Below are 14,932 nucleotides of genomic sequence, written 5' to 3'. Positions count from 1 at the left end.
ATAAACCATGAGTAGCGTCGGTAATGAGCCTGCAGGTATACTGATATTTATTACTCCCGAGCGCAGTTGGCTTTGTTTTGCCTCTAGAAAGTGGGATATACTCCCTTTTTACTGATGATTTTCTAAAATGTTCTTAAATCCTTAAAATCACTCTTTACCTGTCTGGTGTATTGCTATTTGCATGAAGATACAGGTCCGGTAGTACTTCATGTGTTTCTATCCGCAGTGACTCCTGTTATGTTAGCAATCGATAGACGGTAAATACGTATCTTGTACTCGTCCTGTGAAATCGATGATCTTCTCGCCAGCCTTCTGTATTAACCTCCGCTCTCCAGCACCATTATGGACGGTGACAATGTGTCAGTATGGATGCAATACTCAATTTAGATGTATGTGACTGATGATTCAGAGACCGAAGACTAGAAGTGTTGTGTAAATGAATCTTTGGGCAAGCACTGACTTGAAATGTCCAATATGTAAATGCATGTTCCGTTGCTGATTAAAAGGAATAGGTCCATGACACCTTTGCTAAAGAAGAATACATTTTTAAGTACTCTTGAGTACTTTAGTATACATTCTTCAAAACAAACCATTAAATAAAAAATCTATCCTAGAAGCAGCTTGAAGTAGCTGATCAGGCGCAGGAACGGACTCTGGAGTCCGAATAGATCCTTCTCTTCAGCATTCGCTGAGCCAGCGCTGGAGCTGACTTATGGTGGTGTATTCATTCTTATTTCTTACCACAGTACAGGGGCAGGCTGGGCCGGGGGGCAATTGCCCCCCAGGCCGCCCGAAATCTAATCTACACGGCCGCTGGGTGCTGATGCCGCCGGCCGGCACTACTTTAATACTTTTTTTTGCCATATTACATTTATAAAAAAAAGTATTAAAGTAGCGCCGGCCTGCGGCATCAGCACCTAGCGGCGTGGGGGGGTGAAGGCTGAGTGCGAGGGGGCGGAGCTTTCACCCCTCACGCTGCTCCCATCACTATGCGGCCATCAGACTGCTGGAAATCTAATCTAAATGGACGATGCGCACTGATTCGGCCGGCGCTACTATAATACTTTTTTTAAAATTTAATATGGCAAATATTAAAGTAGCTCCGGACTGCGGCATCCGCACGCATCGGCCATTTAGATTCGTTTTCCAGCAGTCTGATGGCCGCAGCGTGAGGGGTGGAAGCTCCGCCCCCTCGCACTGAGACTGCTGGAGCACCGGATGTCGTGTCACTGACATCCTGTTTATGTAGAAAACAGTCTGCTGCTACCAGAGGACGGAGGCCTAGATGAAACCCCCCAAAGTAGAAGGTTAGTAAACCAATTTTTTTTGTGTGTTCGTTGTATGCAAGTGTGTCCGTGGGGGACAAACAACATAATGCTTTTTAAATATCAGGCCCTCCCAGTATCACCTCTGTCCCGTTTCAGCCCCCCCATGTCACCTCTGTCCACATTCAGCCCCCCCATGTCACTGCTGTCCCCATTCAGCTCTTCAGTGTCAGCTCTGCCCCCAATCAGCCCACTTTAAGGTATGATCCTGGTAGGGTACTCATAATATCTTTTACAATTTCCCTGCTGCTACTATACTTCCCATAATCCTCAGCCAGTATCATGGGGGACATTTACCTGGCTGAGCATCAGGGGGACATTAGGTTTTGCTTTTTTTCACCATCCTATGTTGCTATTAAATATACTTATGTTAAACCACATTTTAATCATATTTGTATTTTTATAATCAATATGCGTTAGAAAATCAGGAAAAGATGGGCATGGATGGTGGGCTGATAGGGTGGCGCAATGGGCCACTTGACTTGACTTGCCCTCCAGGCCTTAGGCTGCCAGCCCTCCCCTGCCACAGTAGATGAGTTCATGAAATTAATCAAACATAGTGTTTGATGTCTCACATTGGTAACCAACTGATTTTCACAATATGTAATATTAAACATATGTATTATACGCTCCATTACCGTTATCTGCAACATCTATAGTGTCATTATTTAAAATAAAATAAAAATCAATTAATACAGCAGTTGATCGATGGCTAAGCCGGTTAATATTTTGTTCATGGTTGGAAACTACTGGAAGACAGATAGCGATGGCTCCTATAATTCTACACGCACCCGGTTTCTGAAGTTATTATATGGATCTCTATGTCTATATACACTACTGGCTTATCAAAAATGAATCTGCCAGCTGTATACATTTGTCCAGCCGTTCATTTTTCCTGCCCCTCATGGCGTCATTCCAATTTAGAAGGGTCCTTTTTGAAACCAACCCCTCTTGGTCCACCTTAAAGAAGTCCACCCTGTTGGTGGCTGCATGAGATAATATCCCAAAACTTACTAAATATGGAAGATGGTTTAATGAAAAAAAGGAAAGAGGATTTGCGATTTTCAGAATGAGCCATAGATATTCTACTTACTCAGGGTTGTGTATAAAGGTTTCCAAATTTTCAAAAACTGGCATTATTTGATGATTCCGATATGAAGCTTTTTGTGATGTATATGTCATTATGACACCTTTATACAATATACCCCCAATGGTTTCCATGATGAATATTATTATACCTTTTCTAAAAACTTTTAACACTGTATAAAGACTTTTAATTTAAGATAACGTTTCTGTAGGAAAAGCCTTGGACAAAATGCCTTTAACAAATAGTCTCGGAGAAGAAAAATAAATCCAGTATCATGGAGAAGATGGAAATTGCTGTATCACTTTGATGGCCTCTCGGAGCAAAGCGGAGTTTATTTCAGCTGTCCGGGCATTTAAACCATGTGTAATAGCACATCACGTAATGCTCTGATTTCACCAGTAGGACGGGCTTTGTTAGCAGCTGCCTCCTGCTTCATGGGCTCTAGCTATAAATATGAAGAAGCCATGACCGTAGCTACAGGCTATGTGTTCTGCTGGCGCTAACATTCTAATCAAGCTTCTCGTTTCTGTGTCGGTGTCTTTCGGGATATTTCTCGTCTTCTCTGTTTTTCAGCTCTACAAGAAAAGAAAGGGTGCTTTTGGTTAGTATTTTCCAATATCATCTGTTCTTTCGTATTTTGTCACCTTTTCATCGTTCCTTAATTGCTTACGTAGAATATGTTGTTATAAAGCATGATAATCTTGTAAGTCTTTGTTACCCATCTCGCTTCGAAAAGGACCAACATTTCTCCCAGTTTCGGCATTTTCTGTGAAATCTCATTTTTAATATTTTTTTTATTTTCAGAAAGCGGTTTTAAGTACATTTGTCTTGAAAATTTTAAATTAGGTAGGTGTGTGTACTTGGGCCAAGGTCTATTCACTAAAGGGAGAGCTGGCAGGAGAGTTGTGGCTTCAATGCTCATATTTGCCTATTCATTATAAAGGGAGCTTATTCTGCAGGTCCACCTTGGCTTTGAGGTTTCTTCATAGTCTCTTTACCCATTGAGTTATACAGTGCTAGCTCATATCTTATTGATAGTGATGGCCATTCATAATGAATAGTGAAGTAGGTGAGTTGAAAGCACAACTCTCCTGCCAACTCTCCCTTTAGTGAATAAACACCTCTATTGTTATCCAATTCCCATCTAGTCACACAATTTACATCCGCATTATGAAATGCAACACATATATTCTACTGGGTTTGCAGCTTACAACTGGAATGGAGTACATATATGAAAACGTATAACTCATTCTGTAAGAATTAAGTAGCACATGTTGAAATTAAAGATTTGTACACATTCTTTGCCGGTCTATATGTTTGTATAGAATGAAAAGCAGCGTGCATTAAATGTATGAGCCATGACTACCAGATAATGAGATCCCCTTCGTTCCCCTTCATGTGCAGCTAACCACAGCGCCCTCTTGTGTACAGTTTTAAGTGAGCGGACAGGGTTCCTATCAAATACTGTATATCTGTCAAAGGCTGTGACATTTGGTTTTACACAACACAAAGCTCACTGATTATTATATAACGAGCTTTTCTATAACGGCGATGAGCTTGTCCACCCCCGAACAACAGCTATAATATATATTTCCGAATTCACAGGGACCAGACCTAGCTATTAGTTCAGCCCAAAGGATATAAGTGTCATACAAGAATAGGGGATGATTGAGGATAAAAGCAGCTTTTAGGTTTGGTTCTTGTGTATGGTAGCAGCAATGCAGCCATTCAGTAATAAGTAGTAGTATGTAATAATTTTCTCATACATTTAGTGTTCATTTGGTGAATGGGATGTTTTTTAAGAGGTCAAGAATAAAAGTCAAAAATAAAACTTTTCTGCAAATCTACATTGATGTTGGGAAATTGCTTTTAGAACTTGAATTTACAGTTTTAAGAAGTTTTGGTCTCCTGAGTTTCCCGGGTTTTGGTCTACCCATCTCCAACAAAATTGCAAGGACTCATCTTTGAAGTTTAATTTTCTAACTTGCCTGTTGCCTGCCCAGCATATTCTTTCTGATCTGGAACATGAAAAAAAAATATGGCAAATGTGATTAAGTATTATTGTTTAAAAAAAAAGAAAAGAAAAAATGCAAGAAAAAGGTAAGCTGGCCCTGCTCCATGCATAGTTCAATCAAGGAATCTGTGATTTACATGTGCCGTGTACAGGGCCAAAAATAAGCTCCTAATGCGCAGTGGAGATGAAACTGCAGCTCTCTTGCAAACCCTGACTGAGTGAATAAAACGCTCTGTGAATCTCTGCTGGTTCACATTTGCCTGATCAGCATACTGAGTGATTTTTTATCCAGTAACAACCAGTAAGCAGTAACGAGCTTGATATGTGTTAAGCTAACTTTCCATTACAGTCTTTGTATTGTATCTGAAGTTTGAAAAGACACGCAGCCGTTAGTAAAATGCATACTGACTGTCTATATGTCCATATGTATTATATATATATAAGTACCTTACCTGTTAACTTATGATGATGGCTTGATACCTCTTTCCATTGCGGATGGTAAACTCACCGTGTGCAAGAAGACACTGTAAGAACACAAATAAATCTCATGTCCCGTGTGTATCTGTTTTTCAGAGAGCACACCAGAGCAGAAGCAGATCACCCAGACTTCTGGTAAGCCTACTCAAAGTTTTCTCAGTTTCTTTTTATATATAAGGGTACAAAAGGGAAAAATGTAATACCAGACAGACTTGATAATGTTGTGTTCAGGTCTTTGTGGTGGCCATACTGTCACTTCCAGAACTCCTTGTTCTTCTTCACACTTAATGGCTTTGGCTGTATGCTTGGGGTTGTCATGCTGCAGAATAAATTTGGGGCCAATCATATGCCTTCCAGTTGGTATTGCATGATGGATAAGAATCTGCCTGTACTTCTCGGCATCGAGCAGACCATTATTCTGACCAAAATTCCATTTGTAGAAATTCACCCCAAAACTTGCAAGGAACCTCCACCATGCTTCAGTGTTGCCTGCAAACACCCATTATTGTAAACCTTCAGTGAACAAACTGCATTCTGCTTCAGCCAAATTTGGAGGTTTTAGTCCAGAGCACCTGCAATGAATTTTCTGCACCCTTGATTTTTTTGTTTTCATAGTTGAGCAGCTTGGCTTTGTTTCCGTGTCCGAGGTGTGGCTTTTTGGTCGTGAGTTTTCTGTGAAGACCACATCTGGCCAGACTTCTACAGGTTAGAAGTACCTGGGTCATAATGCTGAGCTGATGGCACAGCTGGACAACTTCCGATTGTGAGGAGAAGCAAGCATGATTTGTGTTTTATCTGCTTCACTAAGTTTCCTTGGCCCACCAATGTGTCTACGGTCCTCAACATTGCCCGACTCTTTGTGCTTCTGCAAAAGAGTTTGGACAGAATTGGGAAACCATCTGCCTGGGAGAGACCTTGCTGAAGCAGTATAACTACCAGTCTTGTCTTGTTGCTGTGCTCAGTTTTGCCAAGGTATATGACTTTTGACATTAACCTGTCTTCAGCAAGTTCCCCTTGTTAGCGAGTTTGGTTGTCCTTCACCCATTTTTCTTCCTCCTACACAGCTGTTTAAGTTAATGATTGTGTTTTCACTGAAGAAGCTCTCTTTAATACAGCTGTCTACACTCCTCTCCCCATGTTTGGCACATTTGCCTTGGCATCCAGACACGCTCAGTCCTATACAGGAAGCCCGTCCCTTATTACAAAATTCAGAACATACTTTGTGCAAAAAGTTTTTTCTTATTGGAACTTATGTTCTCTCTCCCATTACTACCCTTCACACACCAACAGTAGCCTGTACTCTGCGAGCTGAGACCCTCTGAGGAAGCCTGATTGTGAAACGCATTGGGGTTCCTGTGCCTCACTAGGGCTCCACCACTTTGGTGTATTTGTTTTTATACATTATACATATATCTTGTATATTTGTTATTAGATTAGATTGCCCTTATATTGCACCTACCTCCGTTGTATTGTATTGTACTATAGCAGTATCACCTTCTTTTCCTTTTAAGCGCTTTCGTTATTAGTACTCCATTCCTGCATTTCTCCTGAGTGTAATGGGAACAACTCTCTCTGGTGATCATAGCTGCTTTTCTGCTCTCCTTAATTTTTTTCATATTGGCGCGCGTCTATACCACATCCGACGATTGTGTTTCAGCCAACATATTAATTTTGATGATCACTAGCACAAAATCCCTGACTTTTTGCAAGTGTACCTAGAAGAATTGATGCCTTTTGAATGCAAAGGGTGGTCACACCAAGTATTGATTTGATATAGATAAATCAATTAGAAAGACAGTGTTTAACAAATTTTGTTTCCCCATTTTTTTCTCTTCCTCAATACCTGCATAAAGCAAGTAACAAACTTATTAGAAATATAGAAAAGGTACAGGTAGTCAGAAAAAGAAATACAGCGCCGTATATAGTAGTGCAGTTTGCCATTAAGGTGGACTTTGATTTCGCTCCAATAAACTTTCTATACCTGCCATTGGTAGGTAGGCATATCTGTCATTTTATTCTTTCATCTGAAGTTTTAACACATTAACAACCAAAACAACTGAAACCATTTCAGTTTCACTGCCTGCCACATGATAAATGTCCCCAGCAAAAATGAAGAATGAGACAAACTTTGCATGATTAAAGAATCATTTCAGGGAAGGTTTTGGGCAGTATAAGGAATGATGGTTCTAATACTGCATATCGTTTTTATATCGCTAAATTCAGCAAAATACCTGGAACAACAGGTTTAAGCATAAATCTTTCGTTTCACATGCCTAGCCATTCTTGGTTACAGGGGATGTCCCCTGGAAAAAATATGTTTCTCCTTGGCTAAAAAACAGGTTCTATTTACTAAAATAAAGGTTGTCAGGAGATTTTGGAGGAGACCTAACTATATATTAAGTCCACCCCAATAAGCTTCTGTTTTACAAAGCGCTTGGCTGACCCTGGATGAGGTATAGGTAAATCAGTGGGGTTTTTCTTCTCCCGGGAGATGCATACAAGTGTTGGCCCTTAATTTATGATTGGAGAATTGAGGTAGCTGGGTCCACAACTCTTCTGCAAACTCTGCTGCCAACCCTCCTTTTAGTGAATAGGCCCTAATGCTGCATACAGTCATGGTGGCTAGCACTGACAAAGCTTTGTCTCATTTTGTGCCATTCTTGTCATTAGTGACTTTCCCCTGCTCAAACACCACACAGAGATGATTCTTTACAGCAATAAAGTTAATAAAGTCTGTCCCTTTATAGGCTTTCTATAGTCAGGGTGTCCTGCTGGGTTATTAACACTGAGCCATTCTATTGTTTACCCTACTGCAGCATGATAAGGAGTCAGGCTGTTTGTCTAGTAGGTTGGGCTATGATAACAGATCTAGAAAACATACAGATGGCGACTATGTTTCTGTCTGAAAATATTATACTATGCAAAAATTAGAACTGTTTAAAAAATATGTATATAAAATCCATTATATTTGGCATTTTATTTAAAATAGTTAAACTGTTAACCATTTGTTCTCCTATATGCTAGAACGGGTCTTCTTTAATAAATGTATTCAAAGAGTGGGCACTGGCTGTGGTTGACATAATGCATAGCTGCACTGGATCTGGAGGATTGAGTGTGGCTGACGTTGCATAAAAGAGGAACTCGCAGTGACATTTCGGCTGGTCATGCAGTGTGATTGTAGGAGATAGTGTGACCGCCCTACAAAACACACTCGTACTCCTCTGTCTGTGTCAGTCTACAAGTTACCGGGAAGAGACAGACAGCCAGTCTGGGATTTCATGCCAGCTTTTGTGTTGTTTTACAGACAATAAAATGCCGGGGACAGCAACTAAGCAGCAGGACGCCCAATCCCTTGGGGTTGGCAGAGCCATCGCTGTGCTTACATCCGGAGGAGATGCTCAAGGTAATATCTAAATGGTGTACATTAACTCTTTGATGTTCACATTGCATTAAAAGATTTTACGTAAAGTTCAAGTAACCACTGCAAGCACATTAACCAGCGACTCCGGCTTGTTTGTAAAACGAGTACAAATCATCTTCGTGTTTGGTACTTGGAGATGGATAAGATACGATGCAATGAGCTGGGCCAGTGATCTATTATTCACAACATTCACTGACAATATAAAATCTGACATTAAGATTAACACGTGTAAAAGCATACTGGTACAGAAGGAGAAGAGGACTTCTTGCAATTAATAACCCCCTTTCTTCTTATTTTGCAAGTGTTATGTTTCGACTGGAAATAATATGAATGTAACCATTTACCTTACAAAAGAGAATATAGAAATGCATTGTGGATTTTTGGCATAACAATAAACGTGTGAGCCCGTGGCATTTTGGAACTGAATAGTACAGGAAAACTTCTACATTGGGTAATTTTAGTGCTGACTTATATAGTTATAGCCTATGATTACTGTTATACTGTTTCACCGTATCGTAGAACGGGAGTTTTTACTTTTTCTTTCTATTACACTTTGACTCCCTAAAGCAGATCTTTTACAGATTATTGGGCAGGGGGGTTTCAAGGCTTTTGCTTTTATTTGTTGTGACTGCTATTGTGAGACTAGTATGATATGGCATGACGCCGCAGTGATAAAGCCTCCCCGTGTAACTAATCATTCCCAAAATGAAACTAACACATTAGTGATCTGTATGTTGCAAAGTAAGATACTCACTTTCTGTCTATTTTTGAGTGCCTTAGAACTACACGATTTAGAGTTATTACAATAGGGGGACAGCAAAAATTAACATTAACATTGAAACTATACAAATTGACAATAAGATAAACACATGTTAAAACATACCGGCGCATAAAGAGAATAGGGCCTTTGAATCTACTTGTAAATAGTACATTAGTACATAGTAGTAGTGTAGTAAAATAATATCAGTAGTGTATAGCCCTGCCCTGTACTGGTTGTTATTCTATTCATGCACTGGATAGCATTCCATACATTAGTCAGAAGACTTATATGGTTTCAATTGATGTTGATCTCATTATTGTATACATCCATGTGTAATAAGGTGAGATGGCCCTGGATAATATATAGATATTATATGGATGAGGAGGCTTTCAAGACTCCTTGTAAGTTACACATACACACTTATGTTAACACACGCGCTTGTATATACACATTCATGCTAACACACACTCCCTCTCACACACCTATACATTCACATTCATGCTCTTGCACATTCATGCTAACACACGCTCTCACTCTAACTTACATACATACTGCCTCACCCCCTTACCTCGCCCGCATCTTTCTGGCTGCAAGCACACTGCATGAGCAGCTTCGCTTTTACAGCTGGGTCACTTAACATCATGTTGTGTTACTGCCTCCGTAAATGTCCCAGTCCAGGTTGGACCGGCCCTTTTTATGAAGAATTGTAGACTGGCCCCAAATTGTTGTTCTTTTCATTAAGATAAATGAGTTCTTTTGGCAAGAGAACTTGATAACAACCAACTCCCCTATTAAACCCAACACTTTTGGCAACAGGTGGTAATGAAGGAGGCAGACAGAATTAGCAGGACTAATTAAAGGCAAAGTTCATAGTCACGTGCTGCACAGATAGATTAAAATTGTTCTAAAAAAAATATATATATTTTTTTTCAAGCAAGCCAAAATAATCCAACCAATATTATAATATTCAAATGGCTCTATGTGTTATATAGCTAAGTAATATTTAATAGAATCAATTTAACTGCGGGAAAAGGAGTTATAATGATAAGTGTTTAATGTGGCTTCAGTCAGTGCCTGTTCCTGATTCTGTAAACATGGCATTTCCTTGGCAGGAATGAATGCAGCTGTCCGCGCAGTTGTGAGAGTTGGAATTTATACAGGAGCCAAGGTTTACTTTGTACATGAGGTCTGTATCAGTAATCTGTGTAATCATTCCCATTTTAAATATTATTCTAAAGTTTGCATTACTTACACAGATTCCTTTTTCTTTTATAGGGCTACCAAGGTCTAGTCGATGGAGGTGATAACATACGAGAAGCTACTTGGGAAAGCGTTTCGATGATGCTGCAGTTGGTAAGGCCGGCTGGTTTCTTAAATGGGCACTGTCGGCAACACAAATCAACAACTTCTAATATCTGTCTTCATTGTGCATCATCGGGGGCAATTGTCCCCCCGGGTCAGTCCAAAAATCTTTATAAAGGGTCCTGGACTGGGCTACTCGTGGAGGCAGTAACACAGCGGGGGTCACGTAACACAATGCTATGTGACCCTGCGGTAAAAGCGAGGCTACTTACACAGAGTGCAAGCAGCCAGAAAGTAAGCTGCGGGCCAGGTAAGGGGGTAAGAGAGTACGTATGTATGTTAGAGGGAGTGTGTGTGAGAGCATAAATGTGTATATTTGTAAGTGTGATTTAGAGGGAGTCTTGAAAGTCAACTCACCCACTGAACTGTACATTATACAGGGCTAGCTCACCCTTTCTTGTAAGAGAAGCTTGACAAGGTTGGCCCTTCATAATGCATAGTGAAGTGAAGGAGCTGCAACTGCTTCTCTCTTGCAAACTCTCACTTTGGGGAATAAGCATCAAGAGGGAAATAATCATCCAGACTCAGAAAACAGGGATTTAAAATGTATCCTCCAACTGATACGCAGACAGGTGGCTTTTTGATATCCATATAACCACCATTATAGGGGTCTCTTTAGTTTACAGAACTGTACAACGTAGGATTAGGGAAAAGGCTTGTGAGTCTGGTTCCCAATAACCTACAATTATCTTCTCCATCAGGGAATGGTGCTAAATGTAAATAAATTAAAACAAACACTGGAACTGTGCCTTCCTAAAGGGACAGACTAGTCATACATTATTTTTTGTATTGTAGTTATTTGAGGTAGAAAGTAAGACTTTCGTCTTAAGAACATTGCATTCTTAAGTAGGCAGAAATCTTACTTTATAAATATAATATGTAACTAGACTGCCTCTTTAAAGAGAAATGATTAAATTTTCTGTTTATCGTAAGTATGCGTACTGAACTCTAGTATGCATTTTACACTTACACTGGGCTCAAGTGTTCCTTATGGTCTTAATTGTACTTTTGTGGGAAATACAAAAATGCTAACTCTTTCATCCTTATATCTTATCTTTACGGAATCAAATGTACAATTTTTATCACAGATTGCAGATTTTAGTCTTGGTAGAAATAGCCCATCCAACTACTCTTTCAAAAAGTCAAGGAGTTAGGTTGCATGTAGAACCATATGACATATTTTTCCGTTATCTACTTGTCAAATCAGTACTTTTTAACTAAGATCCTTTTGTGAAATTATTGCCCTTAGGGGAGTGCTAATGATAGGTAGGCCAAGCCAGACTCCCAGCTCAGCTAGTAAAGCTCTCCTGCATCCATATGAAGGACCAGAATAGCTGAGATAGGCAGTCACATCGAGCGAACACCAGCTCATCAAACTATTCTATAGCGTTTCCATTCAAAACATCAACGGAAAATACTAAACTTGACAAAAACTTTTTGGTTTAATGGTTGCAACCCTCATAATTTTTGTATTTTCAGTATATTTAAAGCTTAATAGTAGCCTGCCAAAGTATTGTTCTGGAATCTAAAGCTTGTGCTTGTCAGGTTTTTTTGGTTCTTTTTTATATCGACAGGGATCCTATAAAATAAAAGGGTTCCAAGGGTTGGAATAAATCGGGGTGATTCCGAGAATCAAAGTATCGACTACTCCATGCTGTATTCTATTATTATATGACAAGTGTCATCTTTTCCAAAAAAAGGTGACAAAATCTTAAAATTCTATCCTAAACTTACCATCAGCTGGAATACGATTGCATTTTTTTATTTTTACTTTATTTTTGTTACCTTAAATTCATACTGGCCATGATGAGTAATTAAATGTGATCCATTGGCCTTAATTTATTAAGAAAATATTATAAAAGATAATTACTTTTTTACCATATGTCTCCGTTTCAGTCATACTGCCAGGGATTGTGCGAAGCTTACTCAGAAATCTTTTAATATTCCTTAGACTCTTCATGACATCTTGACATTATCTTTTGAGGTTATCATTTGAAGGCAAAGGATACTTTAGTCTGGGGATATTCTATACCCAGGGAGGTATTCTCAATGTCAAAGGCAAAAATAACCCATCACTTTGGTTCCAAACGAGGTCAAAGTTCTACCTAGAGTCAAATTTCAAATGCCACACATAAATAGAAATGATACCCATGACCTTTGCATTTGTGTGTGTGTGTGTGTTGCTGTTAGAAATAGGTAATCATAAGACTCTATTTAGTGTTCAGTCTACTAGACAGACTGGACCTCAAGCAACATTTCTAAATCATTTAAGTGATGCATAAGATATACTACTAAGTGCCGTTTTTTTTAATGGAAAGCTAAAATCTATAGGAGCGAGGATCAGATCTTTACGTCTGTGGTATATAAACATTGGCGGCACATGTTAAGAGACAGTCCTTAGTTTCTTCACATCAGGGAGAAACCGTTTTAGAAACGTATGAAGGTCACATTGTTTTAGCCGTTAGTGTCTGGTTTCTGTTGCCATGGCAACAAGTCCTAATCACATCTTTTAAAATAGAAAACAAATTGTATCGCTTTTTGAGTTAATAAGAGGAAATATTGTTGTGCCCGCTTTTTAGTTATTCCAGTAAGTAAATATAACGATGTCATTATTTAATCAGTTTGATCTGTAAAATCCAAAATGTTCCCCCAAAACATTAAATGAAGCGGTAAGCAAAACCGTGTGTCACATGACCACAAATTGGAATTAAGGATGACCTGAGAAAATTGGAACTCTTTAAACTTTTGCTATAATAAGTATTTTTAGGCTTAATTATAGAATTGTTGCAGTAGTAGGTATAGCAACCCCTTTAAAGGATTATACATATATAAAGTAAGAAAGACATGTTGACATTGTGCAGATCTGGATGTTACTACAGACTGCATCACCTTGCATGCCATCTATATAACCGGCATGAAGAGTATGCATTTCACTGACATCTTCACTCACCTCAATATCTATTCAAGAAGAAACATGCTAAAGGATCCCCTTTACTGTGCTTTACTGGTATCCGCAAGGTCACAGGTGTAGACAGACGGTTATTGCATTTCATGGCTATTAACCCAGGTAAAGATATCCCTTATCATTGATTTATATTTATAGTAAGTGAATGATCAGTTTGCATGAAATATTAAATTCTAGTTCCGCTTATATTTAAGTAGAACAAAAGCTTTTTGTAAGGTTTGTTGTCTTCATTGCAACCATGTATGATGACCTATGCTTGCCTGTCATTCATTGCACCATGTTGTCCAGCATTGGAAACGCTCCAGGTTTGACCTGGAGTCTCAGAGTGCAGCCCTGCTAACAAGAGTCTCTGGGTCACTCTCGTCTTTCTCCAGACAGCCCCACCCCATATACGCCTACGTCCTCCCCTCACAAAGCCTCTCCCCCTGCATGTTGTATATAAGAATTTCTAGAAATGTGATGGGGCTTTATCACATCTGCAGCAAACTCTAAGGAACGGGCCAGTTCTTCTTTAGAATGTACTCGATCAAAGGTTATCGTACATGCAGGGCATTAAGAAAACACCACAAAAAATGCTACTTAGAGTTTGTGTTTTTGAAATACATTGAAATCTAAAAAGCTAAAAATATTTGTTAAACTCAGCCATTAAAAGAACAGGTAAATAATTTTTTTTATATCATGTAATGTCAGACAATCGTTTTAGATGTTGTGAATTTCATGTCTACTAAGTGCCCAGGCATAATCTTTTAATCCCTAATTTGCCATAATACAAAAAGGTGTGCTATACAGTATATACTTATATATGAGTGTTTAATAATGCCTGCTATTTTCCCATCACACTTTTTCACCACCATACCTAATTTGATTTGTATTAACCCTGGGTGCAGCTCCAATCCTTAAGACCAGTATCCCAACCTCATGCTGATGAGTCCCATTGAGGATGAAACAGTTGTCCATGAGTGGTGATCTGGCTATTGCTCCTCTGTCCCGGGCTTTATTTAACCGGATATAGAAACAAAAAGGTGATCATTGTTAACCTTGTTTGCCAACCCAGAATCCCTTGCAGCAGTGGTGGTAGAACTACAAGATTTCTGTGGGATGTAGATGAGTGTTCAATAAAGCCTGCTATATATTTATATACACACATTTTTTTTTATTTTGGGCCACTTCTAAAAACTTTTTTATCTAAAAAGAGAGTTTTGAAGCTCTTAATATATGTTGAATGCGCTTATCTTTCTATAGGGCGGCACAGTAATAGGAAGTGCCCGATGTCAAGATTTCCGAGGAAGAGAGGGTAGACTTAAAGCAGCGTGCAATCTGGTAAAGAAAGGCATTACCAACTTATGCGTTATTGGTGGAGACGGCAGCTTGACCGGAGCTGATACATTCCGTGCAGAATGGAGCGGCCTGCTTACTGACTTAGTTAAAGCAGGTAAGCATCTTGATATATTGCTTCCTTGGGGTTGGTAAGCTCATTTACTCTTTAGTGTTAAGTGCAACTCCACATACTCTCCTACTTTA

The 14,932-nt window shown here is 39.3% G+C and overlaps 1 protein-coding gene across 1 annotated transcript in view; it reads left to right on the top strand.

The window, feature by feature from the left end:
* Positions 1 to 8,248: 8,248 nt before the first annotated feature.
* Positions 8,249 to 14,932, top strand: part of LOC149285263 (ATP-dependent 6-phosphofructokinase, muscle type) — a 29,855-nt gene continuing 23,171 nt past the window's right edge. The window contains exons 1-4 of the mRNA XM_089495546.1: positions 8,249 to 8,306; positions 10,197 to 10,270; positions 10,360 to 10,437; positions 14,654 to 14,843. Coding sequence (XP_089351672.1) covers positions 10,199 to 10,270; positions 10,360 to 10,437; positions 14,654 to 14,843 — 340 coding nt within the window. The 5' untranslated portion in view covers positions 8,249 to 8,306; positions 10,197 to 10,198. The remainder of the gene's footprint in view (positions 8,307 to 10,196; positions 10,271 to 10,359; positions 10,438 to 14,653; positions 14,844 to 14,932) is intronic.

Source organism: Sceloporus occidentalis, unplaced genomic scaffold (genome assembly GCF_023333645.1).
Source record: "Sceloporus occidentalis isolate IW3139 unplaced genomic scaffold, rSceOcc1.0.p SCAF_82, whole genome shotgun sequence".
In the NCBI taxonomy this organism is placed as follows: domain Eukaryota; kingdom Metazoa; phylum Chordata; class Lepidosauria; order Squamata; family Phrynosomatidae; genus Sceloporus; species Sceloporus occidentalis.
Note: the sequence above shows the minus strand (reverse complement) of the source record. Positions and strands in the feature narration are given on the sequence as shown.